General features: G+C 32.9%; 1 protein-coding gene across 2 annotated transcripts in view; it reads left to right on the top strand.

Annotated features, from left to right (window-relative positions):
• Positions 1 to 21,660, top strand: part of LOC145293242 (protein cycle-like) — a 545,447-nt gene that overhangs the window by 444,245 nt on the left and 79,542 nt on the right. For both annotated transcript variants that reach the window (XM_080139811.1, XM_080139812.1), the window contains exons 4-5: positions 10,121 to 10,278; positions 19,012 to 19,091. In XM_080139811.1, coding sequence (XP_079995937.1) covers positions 10,121 to 10,278; positions 19,012 to 19,091 — 238 coding nt within the window. The remainder of the gene's footprint in view (positions 1 to 10,120; positions 10,279 to 19,011; positions 19,092 to 21,660) is intronic.

Raw genomic sequence — 21,660 nt, forward strand, 5'->3', positions numbered from 1 at the left:
GCAAGATGTCTGTTCACCTTACACTTGAATGTCTGCATATCAGTACAGTTGGGGAAGCAACAATCCGAAAGGGAATTCCAAAGTCTAGCAGTTCTGGGGAAGAAACTATTAAAGTAAAAGGCTTTCTTACATCTGGAAATCTCGACTGTGTAAGGGTGGGACTTTGCTGCTTGTCGGGTTTGTTGGGGGTATTTACATCAACGAGGTACAAATGCTTGTAGTTTGGATCGTCCACAATTAAAATACTTGTAAAAGCAGAAGGTTACAACATTTCGTCGATGAGACAATGGTTGAAGCTTAAATTACAATTCAGGACCTATCAGGTTGGCAACTTTCTTTTTTTTTTTTCTTTTTTTTTTTTTACAAGGTGGTCACCACTTATCAAGGCCCGGAAGCCACTCAGGGATAATGGTTATTGTAAGTACAGTACGTTAGTGTGGATATTTAAAGTGTCTACTTAAGGGGGCGGTTCATCAGGAATTTGTTTACGTTGGACTTGAAGACATCCAAGTTGTAGTCAGGAGGGAAGCAGGCAGACGGAACAGAGTTCCACAGGCGTGCAGTTCTAAGAAAGAAGCTTTGTTCATGGAATTTACGTTTTGATTTAGGCATAGATAAAGAGTGGGGAAAGTTTTTGACAGTGGATTCAGCTAGACGGGTGTTTTTTGTAAAAGATTGGCGAGGGGGGACCAGAGATTGGAGTTCAGACGAGCACCTGCCATGGAAATGACGATAAAACAAAGATAGGCTTTCAACGTCTCTTCTGTGGGAGAGAGGTTGCAGGGAAGAGAAAAGGGCATTCCCCACTAAGCCACGAAGTCTATTTTGTACTCTGTCAAGGCAGGATAGTCTGTTTTTAGCAGCTCCTGCCCAGATATGGCAGCAGTATTCTATCCTTGGATGTACTTGGCTTTTATATAGATAGAGAATTGCATCAGTAGTGAGATATCTTCTGGAGCGGTAGAAGGATCCCACCATCTTTCCAGTGACCTTGGCAACAGACTTGATGTACGTGTTCCATTTCAGATCAAAAGTGAAGGTCAAGCGCAGAAGCTTGTCAAAACATGGTGCTTCTCCTAGACGAGAGCCATCCATTTGAATTGATGCCAGATGGGGATCAGAGCGTTGATGATGTAAAGATAGGAGTTTGGTTTTAGATGCATTAAAGGTAACCAGCCATGTCTTCCCCTGAACCCTGTCCAGGAGTGTGAGATTAGTAACAAATGTGCCAGTCCAAATGTGGCAACAATACTCCATACATGGGCTATCCGTGGCTTTGTAGAGGTAGAGGATACTTTCAGGCATAAATAACTTTCTAGCATGGTAGAGAGAGCCCACCTTCTTTGCAGCAGCCTTGGCGATGCTCTCAATGTATGTTACTTATCTCCTCAACATCATTAGGGCCAATTCAACCCCAACCAGTATATCGATCAGTGTACACCATAAAGTTCCTACCCTGTATATTGACAAAGTTAACCACCACTTGTTGAAATGGAAATTCCGAGTCTGTTGGTGATATCAACGGATTCTTGGAATGAGATGGTGCAATCATGTTGCACATGAAGCACTGGGATCTGGTTGATCTGATGTTAGCATCCAAATCCAACTTGTCTTGTATTCGCCAGCATACCATAATGTGTGGAATAAAAGAATTCCAATACCTCTACACAAAGTTGTCAAAATATCAAGATTTTGCTGACTTTGATAATAACTCCTTCCAAGCAATCTAAATCTTGTGCTATGGATGGGAGGTCGTTGCTATTCTGAATTAGAACCTTTATGGTTCTGCATACTTCATCTGTGGCTGCCACGGTCACGATCCTTTCCCATGTAATAGCCTTCAATTTAGGATCACTTTCGTACATTGATGTGAAAGCGATTTTGACTGCAGTGTCAATCATTTGATAATGGGTTTTTTGCACACTCAGGGGCTAATTTAAGTTTTCCAGGATAATGTTTTATCCAGAATCTACACATCAGTGTCATTTCTTTAAAATCTAACAGTCAGGAGGTTTTAATATTTTCCAGGGTCGGATTTAAAAATATTTTTATTAGTGGCAAGTGATCCACTGTTACCATTATTAATTCGAAATAAGAAAATTTCTGCTCTTTGCCTCCATTTCTAGGCAGAACTTGCAGATAACAGGTGCTTCTTTTGGTGCTTCTATGGAAATGTCTACCATTCTCCCCACTGAGGTCAGTGGGAAGAATGGTAGACATAGTTCCAATGGATATTTTCCTCTCTTTTGCAAGATTTCTGAGGAATTATCTTGGATTCCTCCCTGGTGGACTTTATCACTTTTTCTGTTCTAGCAGAATGAGGCTGATCCTGACCAGATACATTAGTGATCTTACCAGTTGACCTGAAACGTTTTAGTGCTCTCCACGGCAACACTCGGTTCGCTTTTAAGATCTTTGCAAGGTCTCCTGCAAACTTTCCAGATTTGAATAGCTCTACAATGGCAATTCGTTTCGCTAAATCATATAGCATATGGCCAAAGTAATCAAGTTAAACTTTATCTACGTAGATCTGAAGAAGAAGAAAAAAATCATGAAAATTCACAAAATATAGATAATAATAGAAAGTTTTAACGGTAAATATTAAACACCCTGTATAAACTAAGGAAGCATTAAATTCATACAATACAAAAATCAATAAACAAAATAGGAGGAAACCAGCTTATTTCAGTGGAAAATTCTTTTATAAAAATGATATAACTACGAAAAATATTGGATATGTAGAATAAAAAACTTTAAACTGCCTACAGAATTTCTTCAAATGTTTTTAATTTTATAGTTCACTAAATATATATATATATATATATATATATATATATATATATATATATATATATATATATATATAAAAGAAATGTATACAAATGATTTTTCTTTATATAATCTAACCTTGTTTATATTAAAAATGTTTTTGTAATTTTTTCTTTCAGTTTTTGTTTTAACTTCCATTCTAATCATATTCTTGATATTTTATTGGGGGGGTACAGATTTTGATCATTATTATTTTTTTTTTTTTCTTATCAGTTTGTTCAAGCTGAGATGGGGCATTCTACTGGATGCCAAGCATTCACCCCCTATATTTATATATTCCAATCAAGAGATCTTTTTAAGATTCGGACCGTCCCTTTGAATGCAATTGTTTGAATCTCTTTTGCACTTGGTTCACCGGGTATATTTGCCAAGTAGTTTTTGAAATTTTTTTTCATGACTCCAGTTGCTCCTATAATTACTAGAATGATAAAGATCTTCCCAAGATTCCAACTTCTTTTCGTGTTGTTAATAAGACCTTAGTATTTCATTCTTTCTCCACTTAGCTCTGTTTAACAAGGCATCATTGGGGACACTAACTTCTACTAAGGTTGCTTCTTTCTCTTTCTTATCCCATATCACTATGTCAGGTTTAATAGCTCCGTTTTCTAGGTACTTAGCTGTAGGAATTGCATAGTCATAATAAATGGTGTATGACTTATTTCCAACTGTTCTTCCTGGTAAACATGTCCCCAAGACTAGATGCTGCATTCGATATTCAACTTTATACAGATCGTCTAGTGGAGATATTTATACACGCCATTGTGTTGCATTGTACAGTAGCCGCTTCCCAGCAGAACCTTAAAGCCAGGTCGTCAGGTGGTTTACACTCTACTTCTATGTGGCAGAACCTGCATTTGTTGTCATTGCTGAGACCACTCATCTTTTTAAAAGCATTTATTATCAATCCTTTATCTTGAGTAGCCTTTATAATCCTCTCCTAGATCAGAGAGGGTCGATCCTCTTTTCAGCCACTCTATAGAGCCTTTTCTTATCTATATAGTCTGGAGTGAATTCACCCAGAAAATACTTGGCACACTGTTGGTTAACCCATTTTACCAGTTTTTTGCAATGGAAGCTTTTGGTGTATTTTTTGGTGACTTTTTGGGTTATTTCTGTAGCAGACTTGTTTTCTGATTCTGTCTCATTTGTAAGACAGTTTTATCCAAAACGTTCAACCAGTTTGGTGATGGAAGTTGTTCTACTGGCTCGTTTTGTGATGTTGATGAACGATTTTGAAGTTTGGATTTTGAGAGCTAATCAGATATCTTCTCGATTTGAAAATCGCGTGTACCGAGCAACATGTTAAAATTGAAATTCAATATCTATATATAAAATATGAATTAAACAAAAGAATCAAAGAATGAATATGATTTGGAAGTCAATTTTAAGTGTAGATTTAAATCTAATATTTTTCCTATGATCTCAAAGGGGAATAAAATGATTGGTTGCCTGAATAGAAAAATTCCAGGTAATAAAATGTTATAGCAACATGTAATACATTAATAAGACTTCATATAGAATATGAAATTCATTCCTGGAAGCTATTAGTTTGATATGAAAATTAGAATATAATATTAGTTTGATATGAAAATTAGAATATAATATTAGTTTGATATGAAAATTAGAATATAAAATTAAAACTAGAAGATATACAAAGAAAACTGACCAAACTAATAAAAGAAATAAAGAATTTCAATAATAAAAATAGAATGGAATCCTTTAGTTTAACTTCTGTAATCTACAATGTAAAAGCAAAAATGTGTGTTAGTGTGTGCGCATCTTTTTTTTGTATGTCCGGCAAAGGCTTTTTCCGGGGAGGAGCGTTCGGGGGGGGGAGTACCATTTCTTACAACTTTTTATATACTTCCTAGATTATAATATCTCTGATTTACAAAAGGAGGTCGCCCCTCTCTTTTATTTGAGCGACTTTTATTTTATAAAATTCCCGCTATTCTGTCTTCTTGCGTGCACATGTTTGTTTGTGTTTTTCGTATAAATAAAGCGAAAATATTCAAAGAAATTGTGTTTCCCTGGCAAGAGTGCCAGGGACGTCCAGGAAGCAATAAGCTTTGATCACAATGTGGGGAAAACCCGTCATATCAGACAATTGCTATTCATTTGAACACTCCCCTTTTTATGGGAAGCTGGTTTTCCTAAACATCTTGGGGAAACAAACAAATATGCAGAAACTGGCTTACAGCCAAAGTTAAGTGCGTGATTTAATTCCTGCTCTGACGTGATGTTTGACTTCATTAAATTTACGCACCAGTGTGAACTCATTCACTTAACTTTCTAATCATTTAATTTCAACCATTCTCACTTCTTTGCCCTCTTAGCGTTGCGGTAAGATATCACGTCTTCTTTCACTTTCTTTTCCGCCTTCGCCTCTAGGCTTCAGGTTCGAGCCTAGCTGTCTACCAAATCTTTTTTTTTTTCCTGCTTCACTTTTTTTTTCCTACACACACCGGCAAACACTCGGGCAGTGCCGGGGACCCCCGCTAGTCTATAATATAAATCTCACCTGTCTGCTTAAATGTATGTCTGCCTAAAACTTTCAACAAAGGCGGATTTTCAGCTCAGATCGTTTTGAAGCTTGACCCTTTGGATGACAAATATCGAAAAATTGGCTAAAAGTATTAATTACTCAACCAGATACTTTTCTACAGGGAGGGGTCGCTTTTTTTTTTGCCGATATTTTCGAAAGTCATCCCCTCTTTTTGATTGACTAGCCTTAATTTAAATCTATGTCACTTCCGGTTTGACGATGGGCGCAACAGCAAAGACGTCACGTTTTTTTTTTGTTTTTTTTTCACGTTCTTTTCTTCCTTCGTGCCTGCCTACTACCACGTTTTTTGGAGAGGCAACACACCCCAAACACCCGGATAATGCCAGGCACCGAAGCAAGTAGAGAAAAGGAGAGAAGCAACATAATTGAAACCTTTGAAATAATAGATTTTTTAAATATTGAACACACTTTTAATATCTCTCTTCATACTGATTTAATTTTGGCCAAGAAACAATGAATCTATCACACAGTTATATAATCGAAATAAATTAGCTAATAAGGTCAAATAGCTGACATATTCAACAGTTTTTGATAAATAATTGTTACAGATCAATGCCAGCGTGTCAACATTTATTCAGATGACCCAACAATCTATGGCAACACTTCAAAGAGCATTTATAATCAAGATCTGTTTATCTCCCTTATCTGGAACATGTAGTGCAATGGGGAGGAAAAAAGACGATTATTTTCAATACATCTAAAACCAAGATTTTCTCCTTTCACCACCATAACTTGGATCCTCATCCTCCACTGAGTTGAAATGAATGGCTCTCCTTGAAGAACCCCCTTGCTTTGATAATCTCCAAGGACTGACCTTTATACCAGACCTCAAATGGAAGACATAGATCATATTTGTTGCTAAGGGAATCTGGGAAAGTTCTTATCAGAACACTCTTTCCTGTCTTGACAGAATGAAACCAACTTTGAAATCTAGTGGAAAATGTTCACTTCTCTTCCCTTACAGCCTCTTTTTTCACAAAAAGCATTGTGTTCTGCAGTCTTGAACGTGCTGCCTCAGAAGTGTGATAATGAACATGTATCACTGTCACATTTTTTAAGTTCTGTATTGGCTAACGAGCGTGATGTTTCTAAGTTTTAGGCATTCCCTAATTAGCTTAGTAGCCTCTATATACTGCTAACGGTTTTATGACCATGGCTTAATAAAAGAAATAAAAAAGAAAAGATTTTGCTAGTCTTTCTTTGCTCTATCGTTATTTTTATGATGGGTGCTCAAATTAGCTCCAATCTATGGTCCCCCCCCCCCCCGTAAAACATTTACAAGGACTTGTCCAACTACAACATCATATCAGCTGGGTTGCTATCTTCCATGACCTTAGGAAGATCTTCAAGTTGTAAGCCAGTGTCTTCTGTCAATAATTTTGTGTGCGTCTTCACAGATCTTCCTACTTTAGCAGTTCCGTGTTTAGGATCCACAGTACCACATCACTGGTGACCTCATTTTTTTCTTCTATAGCAGTGTCCAGCATATCATATTCTTTTTTTCTCTTATTACTGAAGAGTTAATGGGCATGCAGACGGCTAATGGTTGGGTGTATTTTCCAGTTTAAGTTTAACACTGCCAGAGCATTCTAGTGTAAGTTGCATCTAACTTACTTTAAAGTTTTTGACTGAGAGTTCATCATAAAGCAGCACTGTCTCCACTACAGCTGTAAAAAAAGTTTCTTGATCTGTTCCATGAGGACAGATTTCCATATAACTTTCAGCCGATTAAGTGCACTAGTACTGTTGCCACATCTGAGCAGGAGCTGCTAGAAGCAGCTCATCCTACCTTGACAGAGTTCAAAATAGACTTTGTAGCTTAGTGGGGATGCCCTTTTCTCTTCCCTGCAACCTCTTTCTCACAGAAGAGACGTTGCAAGCCTATCTCTGCTTTATCGTTATTTTCATGGCAAGTGTTCATCTGAGCTTCAATTTATGGTCCCTCCCTCACCAAACTTTCACGAAAAACACTCGTCTAGCCAAAACCATTATCAATAATTTCCCACACTCCTTGTCTGTGCCTAGACCTAAATGTAGATTCCACGAACAAAGCTTCTTTCTTGGAACTGCACGCCTGTGGAACTCTCTTCTGTTTGTCTGCTTTCCAGCTGACTACAATCTGATTGCCTCCAAGTCCAACATAAACAACTTCTTGATGAACCGTCGCCCTACGTAATCCAATCTACAAAATTCCCACTACTTATGTTTACTATGCTATAATCACATTGACTTATGTATACCCATTAACCCTTATCCTCAAGTGGCCTCCGGGCCTTGATAAGTGGTGATTCCTGCGTGTGTAAAAAAAAAAAAAAAGCCTTAGCTATTCTGACATGGGCGTCTTTTTCGGTGGATATATTCAAAGTCATCTACTTGTTTGAGTGGTGTTCTGTCTTGTGTTTCAATTGGACCGGTTTGGTGGAAGGACATATATTCTGTTTTCGTTGTGTTTGTATGCAGTCCAATCATAACAGCTGACTCTTCCAGCATATGTAGCAACTTTTGTTCATTAGCATTGTCATCAGCTAAAAAAGCAAGGTCATCGACAATCTTTGCTGGATATCGTCTGCTTCTTGCTGGAGACAATGTTAGGCCATATTTCCTATATTGTTCAACAGAGTATTTCTAGCTACAGCAATTATAAATAATTTTTTTTCTTCCTCTGTATACCAAAAACTAAATGAAACTTCTATGAAATAAGTTTGTTTCCATAAACTATCGATCTATGGAACATAATACCATGGGGCTCATTCTACAGAATTATCGTTTTCAAATTCTTGTTGAGCCATTCTTTAAATAATATAATTTCTGGTCAGTTTCAGCTAGTATTACCGATCCTCATGTTTCACAGACAAATTCATTAACTCTTATCCTCGAGTTGTCTATGTAAAAAAAAAACTATGCATGCAGGGTCCCCCTCCATGAGTGAAAAATTTACTTTAACTGTGACTAATGTTTGTGCAAAATTAAAAAACAAAATCCGAATCATGGCTATTGAGAAAAGTACAAACACGTGTACGATTTGTGAGCAATTTTACAACTATAGGGGGCAACCAGAGTTATCCCGAAAAATCCGTTCCGGCAAAAATTTACTTTAACCATTCTAATGTTTGTGCAAAATTTCAACAAAAAAAAGGCGTTGTTATTGAGAAAAATACAAACAAACAGACAACTGGGAGTTAATTACTAGGTCCAATCCCTCCTTTGTCGGGGGACCAAAAACTTACTTGATCAAATTAAGTGATGTTTTCTTTTATGAAAACTTCATTCCATAACAAAAGCATACAGCATAGATATGTTTGATAAGTGTTGACTCATTAATACATAAAAACAAAAAGATCCATCCGCTTTGTATTTTATTACTATTTGTGCAAGTATTTATAATCTTGGTCTCTCAGCTACAAACATTTGAGGGGGGGGGGCTCCTGACAAAAGGAGGATAGACCTATAAATTCACCCTGGTCCGTTCATCTGTCTGCGCTTTTCTCAATAACAACGCCTAGGAATTTTTTTTTAAATTTTGTACAAACATAAAACATGATATGAGTAAGAAAGTAACAGAACGGATTTTCCAGGAAAACTCCGATTGCCCCCTTAGGGGTGCCTTTCGGGTTAAAATGGCTTAAATTGACACTTTTATGCTTATTAAAAAAAAAAAAAAAATTGATGTTTTGGATTTTTATAAAAACTTTCTGAAAAGTTGTAACTAACTGATTTCTATATAATTTTGTTTGTCTATACTTTGTGATAACTCTTGGGTGTGCCCCAGGGGTTCTTTTAGGGCTAATAAAAACACTCCATTTCTTTTTGTTGGGGGGGGGACTATTTTACCATATTTGTCCCAAAGGTACTGAACTCAAATCTAAATATGGTAAGGCCTTGGGAATTTTTGAGGCTAAATGGAGGAGGGGGGGTGCAAACGATAGTGCAGAACTCAAACTTACATATGTTAAGGCCTAAAACTGCACCGTTTGTTCATTTTCACCAGGATTTGACATCCCCGGAGGACTTTGGAGGCTAAGTGGGGAGGGGGAGGGCAATGCTGAACTTGGTCATTTTCTTTATGCCTCGTTCACTGTGCACTCATGGTGGACCATACATGCTTCACTTGTTATTTTTTTTTTTTTGCTTTTAATCTTTATTAAAAATTTCCCTTATATTCAAAAAAATTAAAACATGGCAACTAAATTTTCTTAAATGTTAGTCATACTTTCTGAATTTGATTAAAAATAAATCTAGCCGTTTTGAGAATCTTCAATCATTTTTTTTTTTTTTTTTTTTTTTTTTAATTGGAATCTTTTGAGAGGAGGCTTCATAATTTGTGCATTTATTCTTTTTGCATAGATCTTCATAGTTGTTGTTTTACCATGTTTCAGCCAACTCATCCTCTGGCCTTCCTCGGGTGATTAACCGCAACGGGAGAGGAATGGCAAGTCTTGTGAATTACCGGGATAAGTTACAAGACTTGGCATTCATATCCAGTCACAGTTAATCATCTGAAGAAGGCCAGAGGATGAGTTGGCCGAAACGTGATGGAACAACAACAACAATTATGAAGATTAGGATAACAGTCCACAAAAAGAATGAATCCTCAATCATTGTTGTATTATTTTCTCCAAACTATGGGAAAAAAAAAAAAAAAAGGCATTGCCTTTCATACGATTTATAAACGTTTTCTTTGTAAATAATATTTTCAAATCAATATTGTTTTAATTCGTTTTCTAGGCAAAACCACAGTGAAATTGAAAAACGTCGCCGTGATAAAATGAATTCCTATATCACGGAGCTGTCATCCATGATTCCAATGTGCAATGCTATGAACAGGAAACTGGACAAGCTAACTGTATTACGAATGGCTGTGCAACACATGAAAGCTTTGCGAGGTAAAGTGAATTATGTTCACCGATCATTGTTTTTCCTTATTCTTTAATTGTCAATGACCCTGCAAGATGATTCCTCCTTCACATTTTTTTGTACATGTTCAATGTAAACGTTTCAGCTGATCCCAGAAATAAGATCTAAAATCTGATATCTTTAACTTCAATAGATTTTACACCATTTTAAAATACCTAAATTAAACTTATACTTTTCTGAATAAATTTTCATGGGTGCTTATGCAGTTTAGTAAAGATATTAAAAAACGAAGATAAAGAAAAATTTCTATGATATACATGTCTGTTATGGAAAGAAGTTCTCGTGAAAGAAAAATCACTTAATTTGATCAAACTGTTTTTTTTTTTTTTTTTTATTAATTTCTATTTATTGCGGACTATTATTCTCATCTTTATTAGTTGTTGTTTCACGACGTTTCGGCCAACTATTCCTCTGGCCTTCTTCAGGTGGTAACTGCAACGGATAGGAACTTCGAATCTCCCAACTGCATTTTCAGCAATTACTGTCATCCGTAGTTGTTGTCGTCTCACCACGTTTTTGCCAAGTAAACCTCTAAAACCGTGAAAAACAACAACCAATAAAGATGAAAACAGCAATTAATAAAGATGAGAATAATTTGGCCAATTAATCCTCTGGTCGGCTTTGGGTAGGATTGAAACCGCTATCTTCAGACAATGCTCATCTGGAACCGTAGAGATTCAACGTCTCTATCAACTGCACTACGGGCCCCGAAGGGCGATCAAGATTGGATTTTTTTTATCTTATAAATCCACGTTTATTTATTATCTGATCTTCTATGGTCAGGTTCGTACCGAATGGTATATATATTATTTTAATTGGAATTCATTATTGAAATGAATATTATTTATATTAATTTTTATTTATTACGGACTATTATTCTTATCTTTATTAGTTGTGAAACGACATTTCGGCCAACTATTCCTCTGCATCATCAGCAATCACTCATCTCAATAATGAAACATCGTGAAACAACAACTAATAAAGATGAGAATAATATTCTGCAATAAATATAAATTAATATAAATAAAACTCATCTCAATAATGAATTCCAATTAAAATATGTATAATTTTTTTTTTTTCCAGAGGAAAATCAAATTTCAGTGAAACCCATTATGAGACAGCCATCTTAGATATTTCAGCTACAAAGAGGGAGGCGCCAGGGGAGATAACTCCATCGAATTCTTTATGTTTGCCTAAATTTAAGATTATTTTGACAGTTTTGAATAATTTTAGGTATTCCTTTTTTCTTTGTTTTTTTTTTCTCTCCAAAAAAATTTAAAAAATCCTTTCAAAACTTAATAAAATCATTAGAACTTCATGTATGTTTTAACAAACTTCAAGAATTAGATGGAGTTATTTCCCTTTGTATACCTTTCTGCATACCTGAAATGTCCAAGATGGCTGCCTCATGATGGATCCCACTAAAATTTTATTTTCCTCTATAAAAAAAAAAAGAAAGAAAAACTACTTGATCAAATCAAGCATTTTTTCTTTTTATGAGAACTTCATTCCATAATGGGCACATACATCAGATTTTTTTCTCCATTTTTTAAATATCTTTGCTAAACTACATAAGCACTTTATCTCGTCACGGAATAATTTAACTTATTTTCTTACTAACTCTACTCTTCCCAAAGTGGAAGTGTCTAAGAGTATTTAAGGTATATCATGCTTTATGAATTTAGAAAGGGTAATAATGCAGCAGAAGCAAGCCAAAATGTTCATGATTTTTATGTAAAGGATTCTTTCAATGAAAGAAATTAAAGATAGTTTGCAAAGTTTAGGAAAACTGATTTCAGCTTTAAAAATGCAGTAAGAGACGGTGATCTTCTCGAATATAATGATGACCAGCTTTTGTCAAAAACAAGCACAAGGGTGCCACATTTCAATGATGGGACAGAAGGTGGGGTTTGACCAACAGTGCGAGACCTAATAGATTGGCGTGGCGACTCTTTTTTTAACACTATCTAGGAGTATGGCATTTACACCAGCCCAGACGTGACAACAATATTCCATGCATGGGCGAGTAGCCTTTGTAGAGATACAGGTGTGAGTAACCTACCACTTGCTACAATCTAATGTAACAATTACAACAAACACTGTCAACAAGTTAAAATGCTTAGACAGCTTTGAAAAAGAAAAAAAAAAAAAGAAAACCTGCTTAGATGGATGTTTCATCATGATACTGCACGAGTGTATTTCTTCTTTTTTTTTCCATAGGAGTGACCACTTATCAAAGCCCGGAGGCCACTCAAGGATAAAGATTAATGCATGTACAGTAATCAATGGGATAATATCATAGTAATCGTTAGTAAGGGAGATTTGATAAATTGGATTACTTAAGGAAGGGGCGGTTTATCAGGAATTTGTTTATGTTGGACTTAAAGACTTCCAAGTTGTAGTTAGGTGGGAAGCAGGCAAACGGAAGAGAGTTCCACAGGCGTGCAGTTCTAAGAAAGAAGCTTTTTTTCGTGGAATCTATGTTTTGATTTAGGCACAGATAAAGGATGGGGAAAATTATTCACAGTGGTTTCCACTAGACTGGTGTTTTTGTGAAGGATTGGCGAGGGGGGGGGGGGGCATAAATTGGAGCTCAGACGAGCACTTGCCATGGAAATAACAATAAAACAAAGACAGGCTCGCAACGTCTCTTCTGTGGGAGATAGGGGTTGCAGGGAAGAGAAAAGGGCATCCCCCACTAAGCTATATATAAGTGACGATTATGTCAGAAAAGAGTGAAAACTTCAGTTGAAAAAAAATCCCATATCGTTATCAAAATCTTGCATCCTCCATTGTATTTTAATTTGTATATCAATTGTATTAAAAAGTTCATAAATCGTTGTGTAAGAAATGATAATATAATTTGTATCAAAATATAAAATTCAGACATTTTTTAAAGGATAATTTATATTTTTAAGAAAACATTTTATTAGGTTACTATTTCATGCATACACACACATATATATATATATATATATATATATATATATACTAGCAGGGAGACCCAACGTTACTTGGGATTAAATGAGGATCACTGTATGTTCTACACTTCCAATGCTTTTATTATCATCAAAATCGCCTATTGATTGATTGCTTGCTTTATTCGGGGACCCACTGTGGTGTCCTGGGAAAAAGTTTCACATGCCTCCTTGGACTGACTTAGTCCACAATACATTGTAGTCTACATTGCACTGTAGAGAACCTACTGTTGATTTTACAAAATTATTTTCATATAATTGTTTGAATTCAAGTTTAAAATGTAAAAGTCAAATATCATGGTTCAGTTGTGCTCTGAACAGAAACAATCATTTACTCCCTATCTTATGAAAGAATCTACTGTTGATGTTATACCCCTTCTGCTTGTGTTATGATAAAAGTTCTCAAATGCAATTGCAAGGTTAGGCTGTATAAGGGTGTTAATTTTTGTCAAAAATCAGACTATTTCTTCTTTAATCAGATTTTTCGATTATCGATACTTATCGGGGGTATGCCAATACAAAACCTGTCTAAGTACACTCCCAGACACAAAGTATATTCTTATGAATTTTTTTTTTAATTGGCCCAGCCATTTTGGAGTCTATAGGGAACGATTTCATATACATACAAAGTGCCTTTTAGATATAATGGTGTGTATGTATGTTTGTGTGTGTGTGTGTATATATATATATATACACACACACTAGCTGTACCCGTTGCTGTGGTCAGTTTGTTAAAATGGAACACATTCCTCAAGAAAAATTGCATTTTGTCCGTTTATTTACTTTTATTAATTTTTGCAATTTTTTTAATCAATAAAAGTTATTTTTTCCCAAAAAAAAAGATTAATTTTTTACCATAAATTGTTAGGTGAGCTTTTTTTTTTTTCAGGAAAACTTGCACTTTTTTTTTTTTTTAAGAAATTTGACAGTAAACGTTTCTCTTTGAAAATTGAATTTTTATTATAAAAAGAACAGATGAATGCTTTACATGAACACTGTAAATAGTTAGGTGAAAGTAGAGAAAAGTTTGATTCTTTTTTCAAGAGATGTACAAATTATTATTTTTTAACAGATGTTCAGAAAATAAACAAAAAATACTTCCATCATTAATTATGCAAAAAAAATAAATAAAATGTTGGTTTAGTATTTCAACATTATGCTTATAAATTACGATAAAACTTGCTGAGTATGCGCTGTTTTACGGTTGTTGTAAAAATGGAACGGAAACTTAAATTTCGCTCCGTTTTAATCTTTCTTGATTTTTTAATTTTGCTTCTCCACAAGCGAATATAATCAAAACAGTAACATTCAACAATTGTACTTTATGTATACAAAACAAAAAATAATTTAAAAAAAAAAAAGTTAATAATGAAAAGGAAATAATTCCATTTTTAAACGAAAAAGTCAGTTTGGTATATCTTTTTGTTATTTTTTACATAAGTCCAGCTTACCATTCATAAATTGACTCTATTATATAATATACAAAATCTCCATAAATTAAAATATATTTAACCATATTTTCACTAAGACTTAAGTAAAAAAAAAATCCATGTGGTGGGCGTATATAAGAATTTTAAAAGATGAGAGAGAAAACGTTAAAAGAAAAAAATGCTGGGTGCGAACTTGCAAAAGTTAAGTTCATAAGCAAACCTGCTATAGATTGGATCAAGATGTCACTAATGTTATCACGTTTCAAATTTAGTTTGTTATTTTAAATGAAATAGCGAACCAACCGTTTACGCATGAATGATTAACAAACATCGAAACCAAGATTTTTACCTGAACCACCTTAAAATTAAACGACATTTCTACATGATATAATTGACCATTTTTTTCTAATTTTTTGATATTATGTATCTGATAGATCACTCTAACAGTACCAGCTCCAAGCTGGTTCGATGCGGATGACAAAAGTTTTTAGCAGACATACAGAAAACTGAGACATATTTTCTGACTTTTATTATAAACAAGTTGTACATACCTGCCATGTTTTACTTTCTGTTTGATTTCACTTTTCTTTTTTTTTAAATGTGCAATTTCTTTTTTTTTTTTTTGTTTTTTACCCAAATTAGTTTTTAATAGAATTTTAAATTCAATGGACAACAATGCCATAATTGAATTTAAGTGAAAGAAATTGCTATAAAATTATAACTAATTTTGTTATGGTAAGGTTTTAATCTATAAAATTATTGGATTAAAATAGCTTTAAAAACTTTCAATCTTTAAGATTTTCTAAGAATGTTAAAGTCAGAAATGATCTATTAAATAGTTTTAATTTTCTTTTTTTTTTTTTTTAAGAAACGTTCATTCTTTCATTTTTATTAAATTTAAGAAAAACAAGCCAGGCATGCAGATTCCCCTCCACAAGTGAAAAATTTACTTTCACCATGACTAATGTTTGTGCAAAATTAAAAAAAAAAAATCAAGGAGTGATTGAGAAAAATGAGAACAAACGGACGTACAGGAGTGAATTACTAGGTCCAATCCCGCCTTTGTGGAGAGACCAAAAATTTAAATGGTTGACTTGTTTACAAAGACACCCAAATGTATTTTGGTGGATTTAATTTTATAATACTTTTTAAAACAAGTTTGTTTTTTTGTTTTTTTAATTTCGTTTTATTTTATGTTATTGTATTTTGGATTTCAATAAATATTTTGGTTATAGTAGATAAAAGTTAATCGTTTAATCATCAACGTTACATTGATGCAAGAAATATATACATGCACATGTGAAGTGGTTTTATAATTTTATTTATATAAAAATCACAGTACGACAGAGTTTGCAAGATGAAAAAAAAATAAAGATGTGAATTTGAATCTAACCAGAAGCTTGTTTGCAATTGCTATTTAAAAATAATGGTCTAAGGAGTTAGTTTAAAAAGCAACACATTTTAAAATGAACGAAATACCAGTTAAAAAAATAATTTAAATTACTGGGGCCTGTGGAAATTCCACAGGGGACTCATTTATATGTAATATATTGATATTGGTATTCTGTAGACGTTCAGCGTAAATGGAGATGCTCTGATATCATTTAGCTCTTTTGTTAAAACTGCAAAAGTATTTATCTAAGCTAGCAGGGACGCCTGGCATAGCCTGGTCATAAAGTATGCTTAAATATATTTTAATTCTTGCAGATTTTATATATATCATTATAGAGTTAATGTTTTATCGATTTTTTTATATTATAAAGTTGCGATTTCAAAAATAAAAAAATATATTCATATGACCTGAGTGCATTAGCTTGAATCGAAACCGAAACCAAAACTTATGAAAAATATATATAACTTGAGTTCCTTAAACTATAATTGAAACCGAAACCAAAACTTATGAAGAGTTTTTGATAAAATTATTTATTAAAAAAAAATATATATTATTGGAGTGCCATCAGTTATAATCGAAACTGAAACCAAAACTTATGAAGAATTCTTGATAAAATTATTTATTACAAGAAATGGATGTCTATAACAATTAAACGACACTCAGATGTAAGCGTGACACAAAATAAATAACACACGCTCTATCTTAGTAATATATAGATGTTTAATTCAATAATTTGATTCGGGGAAAATAAAATCATTTATTAGACAATATAATGATGAAGATTATTTTAGATAAAAAGTTTGTTTGTTTAATTCAATAATTTGATTCGGGGAAAATAAAATCATTTATTAGACAATATAATGATGAAGATTATTTTAGATAAAAAGTTTGTTATGCATAACAGAATCAGCTTATTTTTAAAGGAACAGTAATTTGGGTTTATTAAAAACATGAAAAATATTTCAACAAATTTAATTTATTTAGAAATAGTCGACAGACTAATTTCATTAATTCATAGTACTGAAATAAGAATCTATATAAAAAAATATATTTTAATACTATCCATTTATTTTCAAAGATTTATTTTGTGTCAAAATATGTCCACTTATAATGAAAATTTGTAGAAAAATCTGTGAACTCTTTGAAATTACATGTACTTAGATTTATGCATAATGCACCTAATTTCATAATTATTCTGGAAATAAAATAAACTATTTTTAGATATTTGTAAAAAGTTTATTTTTAATAAATATGTGTAAAAAGTTTATTTTTAATAAATATGTGTAAAAAGTTTATTTTTAATAAATATTTGTAAAAAGTTTATTTTTAATAAATATTTGTAAAAAGTTTATTTTTAATAAATATTTGTAAAAAGTTTATTTTTGATAAATATGTGTAAAAATTTTATTTTTAATAAATATTTGTAAAAAGTTTATTTTTAATAAATATTTGTAAAAAGTTTATTTTTAATAAATAAGCCCAATATAATTATGCTCTGTGTGAGATGTAATTATTATTGTACTAGCTGTACCTGGCCACGCGTTGCTGTGCCTCGGTCTTTCTAAATAGAAATAAAATAAAAAATAAAAATGTACTGTAAATTTACTGAATGTATATATATATATATATATATATATATATATATATATATATATATATATATATAATGAAAAGTTGCATTCTGTAATATTTATATATATATATATATATATATATATATATATATATATATATATATATTTATTTTGCAATTGTTTTAACAAAAGTTGTTGGTTTTGTTTTTAGAACACATGCACAGACTATAATATGAACCATTAGCAACACATTGTTTTTGTTTATGCTTTCAATATTTGCGGATACACAATATTTTTAGATTTGTTAATATTTATAGCAAACGGCCAGCAGATTATGAAGTGCAACACACGCACACACAAGACAATAATGACCTAAGGATGAAACGAACTTGATGCTGTGTGAATGAATATCGCTTGGTGACGCCATAATGTAATTTTAGTAACTGTTCATTTCCAAAGTGTAGAATTGGATTCCAGAATATGAGAATTATCAGTGCTCAGCCAATCAGAATGGATGAAGTTTGGAAAGGGAGCCGTTATCATTCATGAATTGGAAACCGAAGATTATGCTGGGTCTATGTTTTTAATAGCCAGTTACTGGCAGTGAAAGCACAGAATCTGTGGAAATTGTAGAATTTGTTCTGGTGACAACTGAGAGTAGTGTTAGGACTAAATATTTTGAGAGAAAAAATAGGGATATTTTCTTCTAAAGATGTTGCGATTGTGATGGTGTTGCTCGAAGGATGCAATGTAGCATTTTAATATCATGGATGAATGTCTATAAAATGGTGTTCGAAAGCTACATAGGATAGTGGCTATTAGCCTAGATGTATTGAATTTGTATGTGGCATCTGTTATTGCAAACAATAATTTAGTCCAGAGGGGAATTTCTGCAGTCATTTTATTATAGAGGAGATATTAAGATTTAAGTTTAACATATTTACGATTAAATATAAATGTTTAAAAATGTGATATTGTTGGGATGGGACCCCCCACATGTTCTGACAATTGGGCTATTCCTGACGTCACTTCCGGTAACCAGTTTCTGCTATCGAGTAGTTTGGGCTTGAGAGTCAGTGGGAGTGGGTTGTAATCTTACTTTGTCCTTCCAGTTGAGCGGAGTCCCACTCAACCAATATAGGTATCTGTATTTTCTGTTAATATATGTTTCATTTCACTGTTTCCAAGCGTTCTCATTCTTGTTTAAACTACAACAGATATAAATATTAACAATATTACTGACCAGTGTAAGTTCATCTAAAAAGAAAAAAAAATCAGTAATAATTCCTGATCTTTTAACATCATATATTTTTTTTTTATCCTGCAGGTGCAAACCGTACACACACAGAAGTCAGTCAGAAGCCAGCATTTCTTTCAGATGAGGAACTAAAGCATTTAATTCTTGAGGTAACAATTTTTACCATTCCTTTGTAAATATTTTAAATGAATGACATTCCAGGTAGAATTTAGATAAAAACGAGACAAGTAAATAGATATGGCACAATTAGACAATTAATGGTGTTATTAAAAATAATCGTCTCGTTAATCACCGTTAGTTATTTGTATTCGGTTATTCATTTCGTTTCATTTTATTATGAAACTTGTTGATTCGTCATAGTATATGACAGTACAATTGTTGTCAGGGTCCGGTTCATTGCGGAAGAACAGAAATAGCATTGGCTCAGGATTTGCAATAGTTCTTCATTCGTCATAAGCTTACACATCTGACAATCAATAATATAAAGTGTTATATTTTATGCTACAATCGATTTTTTTTTTTTTCTTAATTCAGTTGTTTATTTTTCTCCCCACATAAGCCATATTTATATGTGTCATTGTTAATGTTAATGAACACATCTTTTAAACAGATGGTTTGTAATGGATTATAATTTCCTTTATATTGAATCAAAGATTTTACTTTTGCTTTCTTGAACAGTTCCACCTAATTTTTTTTTTTTTTTCTTTTTTTTAAGAAAAAAATAAATAAATAACATAAATAAATTTGTTTTGATTTCCAATTATTTCTATTCCGGCTATGTCGATCTCGATGCCTCCGTTCAGTCTCGAAAGACAAAGGATACCCCTTGTAGGGGCAGCTGCACGAGTAATTGTGAGGCAAGAGTTGCGCAATCTTCAACCACACCTCTCCTGAATCGGCACTGTTTGAGTCCAGTGGCAAGGAGAAGTCCATGACGACTGGAAACAATGCCGAGATAAGCGGAGAGCACATATAGCACCTGGAAGTCCCAAATGGTCACCCATTTAGTACTGACCAAGTTCAGCGTTGCTTAACTTCAGTGATCCAGCGGGAACCGGTGTGTCAACGTGATTATTATGCTGTACTACATATGTTGATCTGATGGCACAATTACTGTGCATCAACTATCATATGCAGCACATATTTAAAGGACATAAACCACCTGAGGTAAAACTTGTAATCACAACTTCCGTTTCACTGAATGATGTACCTGAAATATAGTTTTTTTTTGTGTGTGCGTGTGTCACTTGTTTTTTGTATTAATGAAATGGCATTTAGCTCATGTTTCATTTTTGCTTTCTATGCATAGCTCAAATGTCAGATATTGCTTGTAGCATTTCTGCTGACCTTCTGAATATATTGACCTATTATTGTGTGAATGTTACAGTTTGAATCTCTTTGTTGATCTGTTTGAAATAAATTAGTTCTTGCGTAGCATCTTTATTTCTCTCGGACAAATCAACGCAGGATCAGTCAAAAGAAATTCAATTCCTGACAAGTAAAAAACAAAATAAATAATTTATATGTAAATAATAAATAAGAGTTGCTTAAAAAAAACATTTTTGATGTTTTATTGTCTAAACTTTATATGATGATAATAAAAATATAATGTTGTACTAATTACTAAAGGAAGGACAATTTTGTCTTCAAAATTAGAATTTTCCAAGTAGGACCAAAACACTCATCTCTAAGAATCATAAAAATAAAATCTGATACAAGTCAGATCCAAGAGACATGGGTACGTAAAAAAAAAAAAAAAAAAAAAAAATAGGGTAAACTCATGTCAGCTAGCAGAGGTTAATTGCGTCTCTTATTGATGATAATAGTAACTGCGAAAAAAAAAAAAAAAAGGATTTAGATTAAACTTTCGCTAATCCTATAAAGCTTTCTAAATGTCAGCAAGTGAGAACTTGACAAGCAAACTATTCCTTTTAAAATTTCAAACAAAAATTTCAGTGAAAACAATTGAATATGTTATAACTGTTCCGTTTTTTATCAATGTTAAAAAATTATGAATAATAAAAAGAAATCCTTTTTAATAAATATATTCATTTGATAATGCATAGTATTATTTCCTTTTCATTTGACATTTATAAAAAAAAAAAAAAAGATTGAGTTGCCTATTATAAACTTTTACACTTGGTAGAAAAAAATACTTAATGAAGGAGTTGAGCAGTGTAAACTTAGAATTCAAATTTTCAGTTATTACGATTTAAAATGTTTGAGAAAACATTCTTTTAATGAATTTTTTTTTATTTGAAATAATAAATGAAAGCTATTTAATTGTAAGTAAAATTAATTCCTGCATAAAAAGAAACTATTCATCTCAAATCTACTTTCATATAATGAATATTTTATCATAACAAAATCAGAAGAATTAATCTTATTTATTACAAAACTCTGTGGACGATCCGGGCGTCCTTGCTTGCTTGAATCTTGTCTTCGACGATCGAGTGATTCTATCTTTTAAAATAGGAATGATAGGTGAATTTTTATATATATATTTATATTTTTTTTTTTTTCCAGAACATAAGTTTAATAAGCTAATTCAACGCAGATTATTTTTTTAAAATAAACATTTATGTGTTTATAAATCAAAGTATTTTTTTTTTTTTTTTTTTTACATTTTCACCCCAAACAAAGCACATTGCCACTGTGGTGTAGGGGGCTACTATCAGGGGCAGCAGCTACTGGGGCACTATGTTGGGATTTGGGCAG

This window comes from Euprymna scolopes, chromosome 14 (genome assembly GCF_053919585.1).
Source record: "Euprymna scolopes isolate OS-2025 chromosome 14, ASM5391958v1, whole genome shotgun sequence".
Lineage (NCBI taxonomy): Eukaryota > Metazoa > Mollusca > Cephalopoda > Sepiida > Sepiolidae > Euprymna > Euprymna scolopes.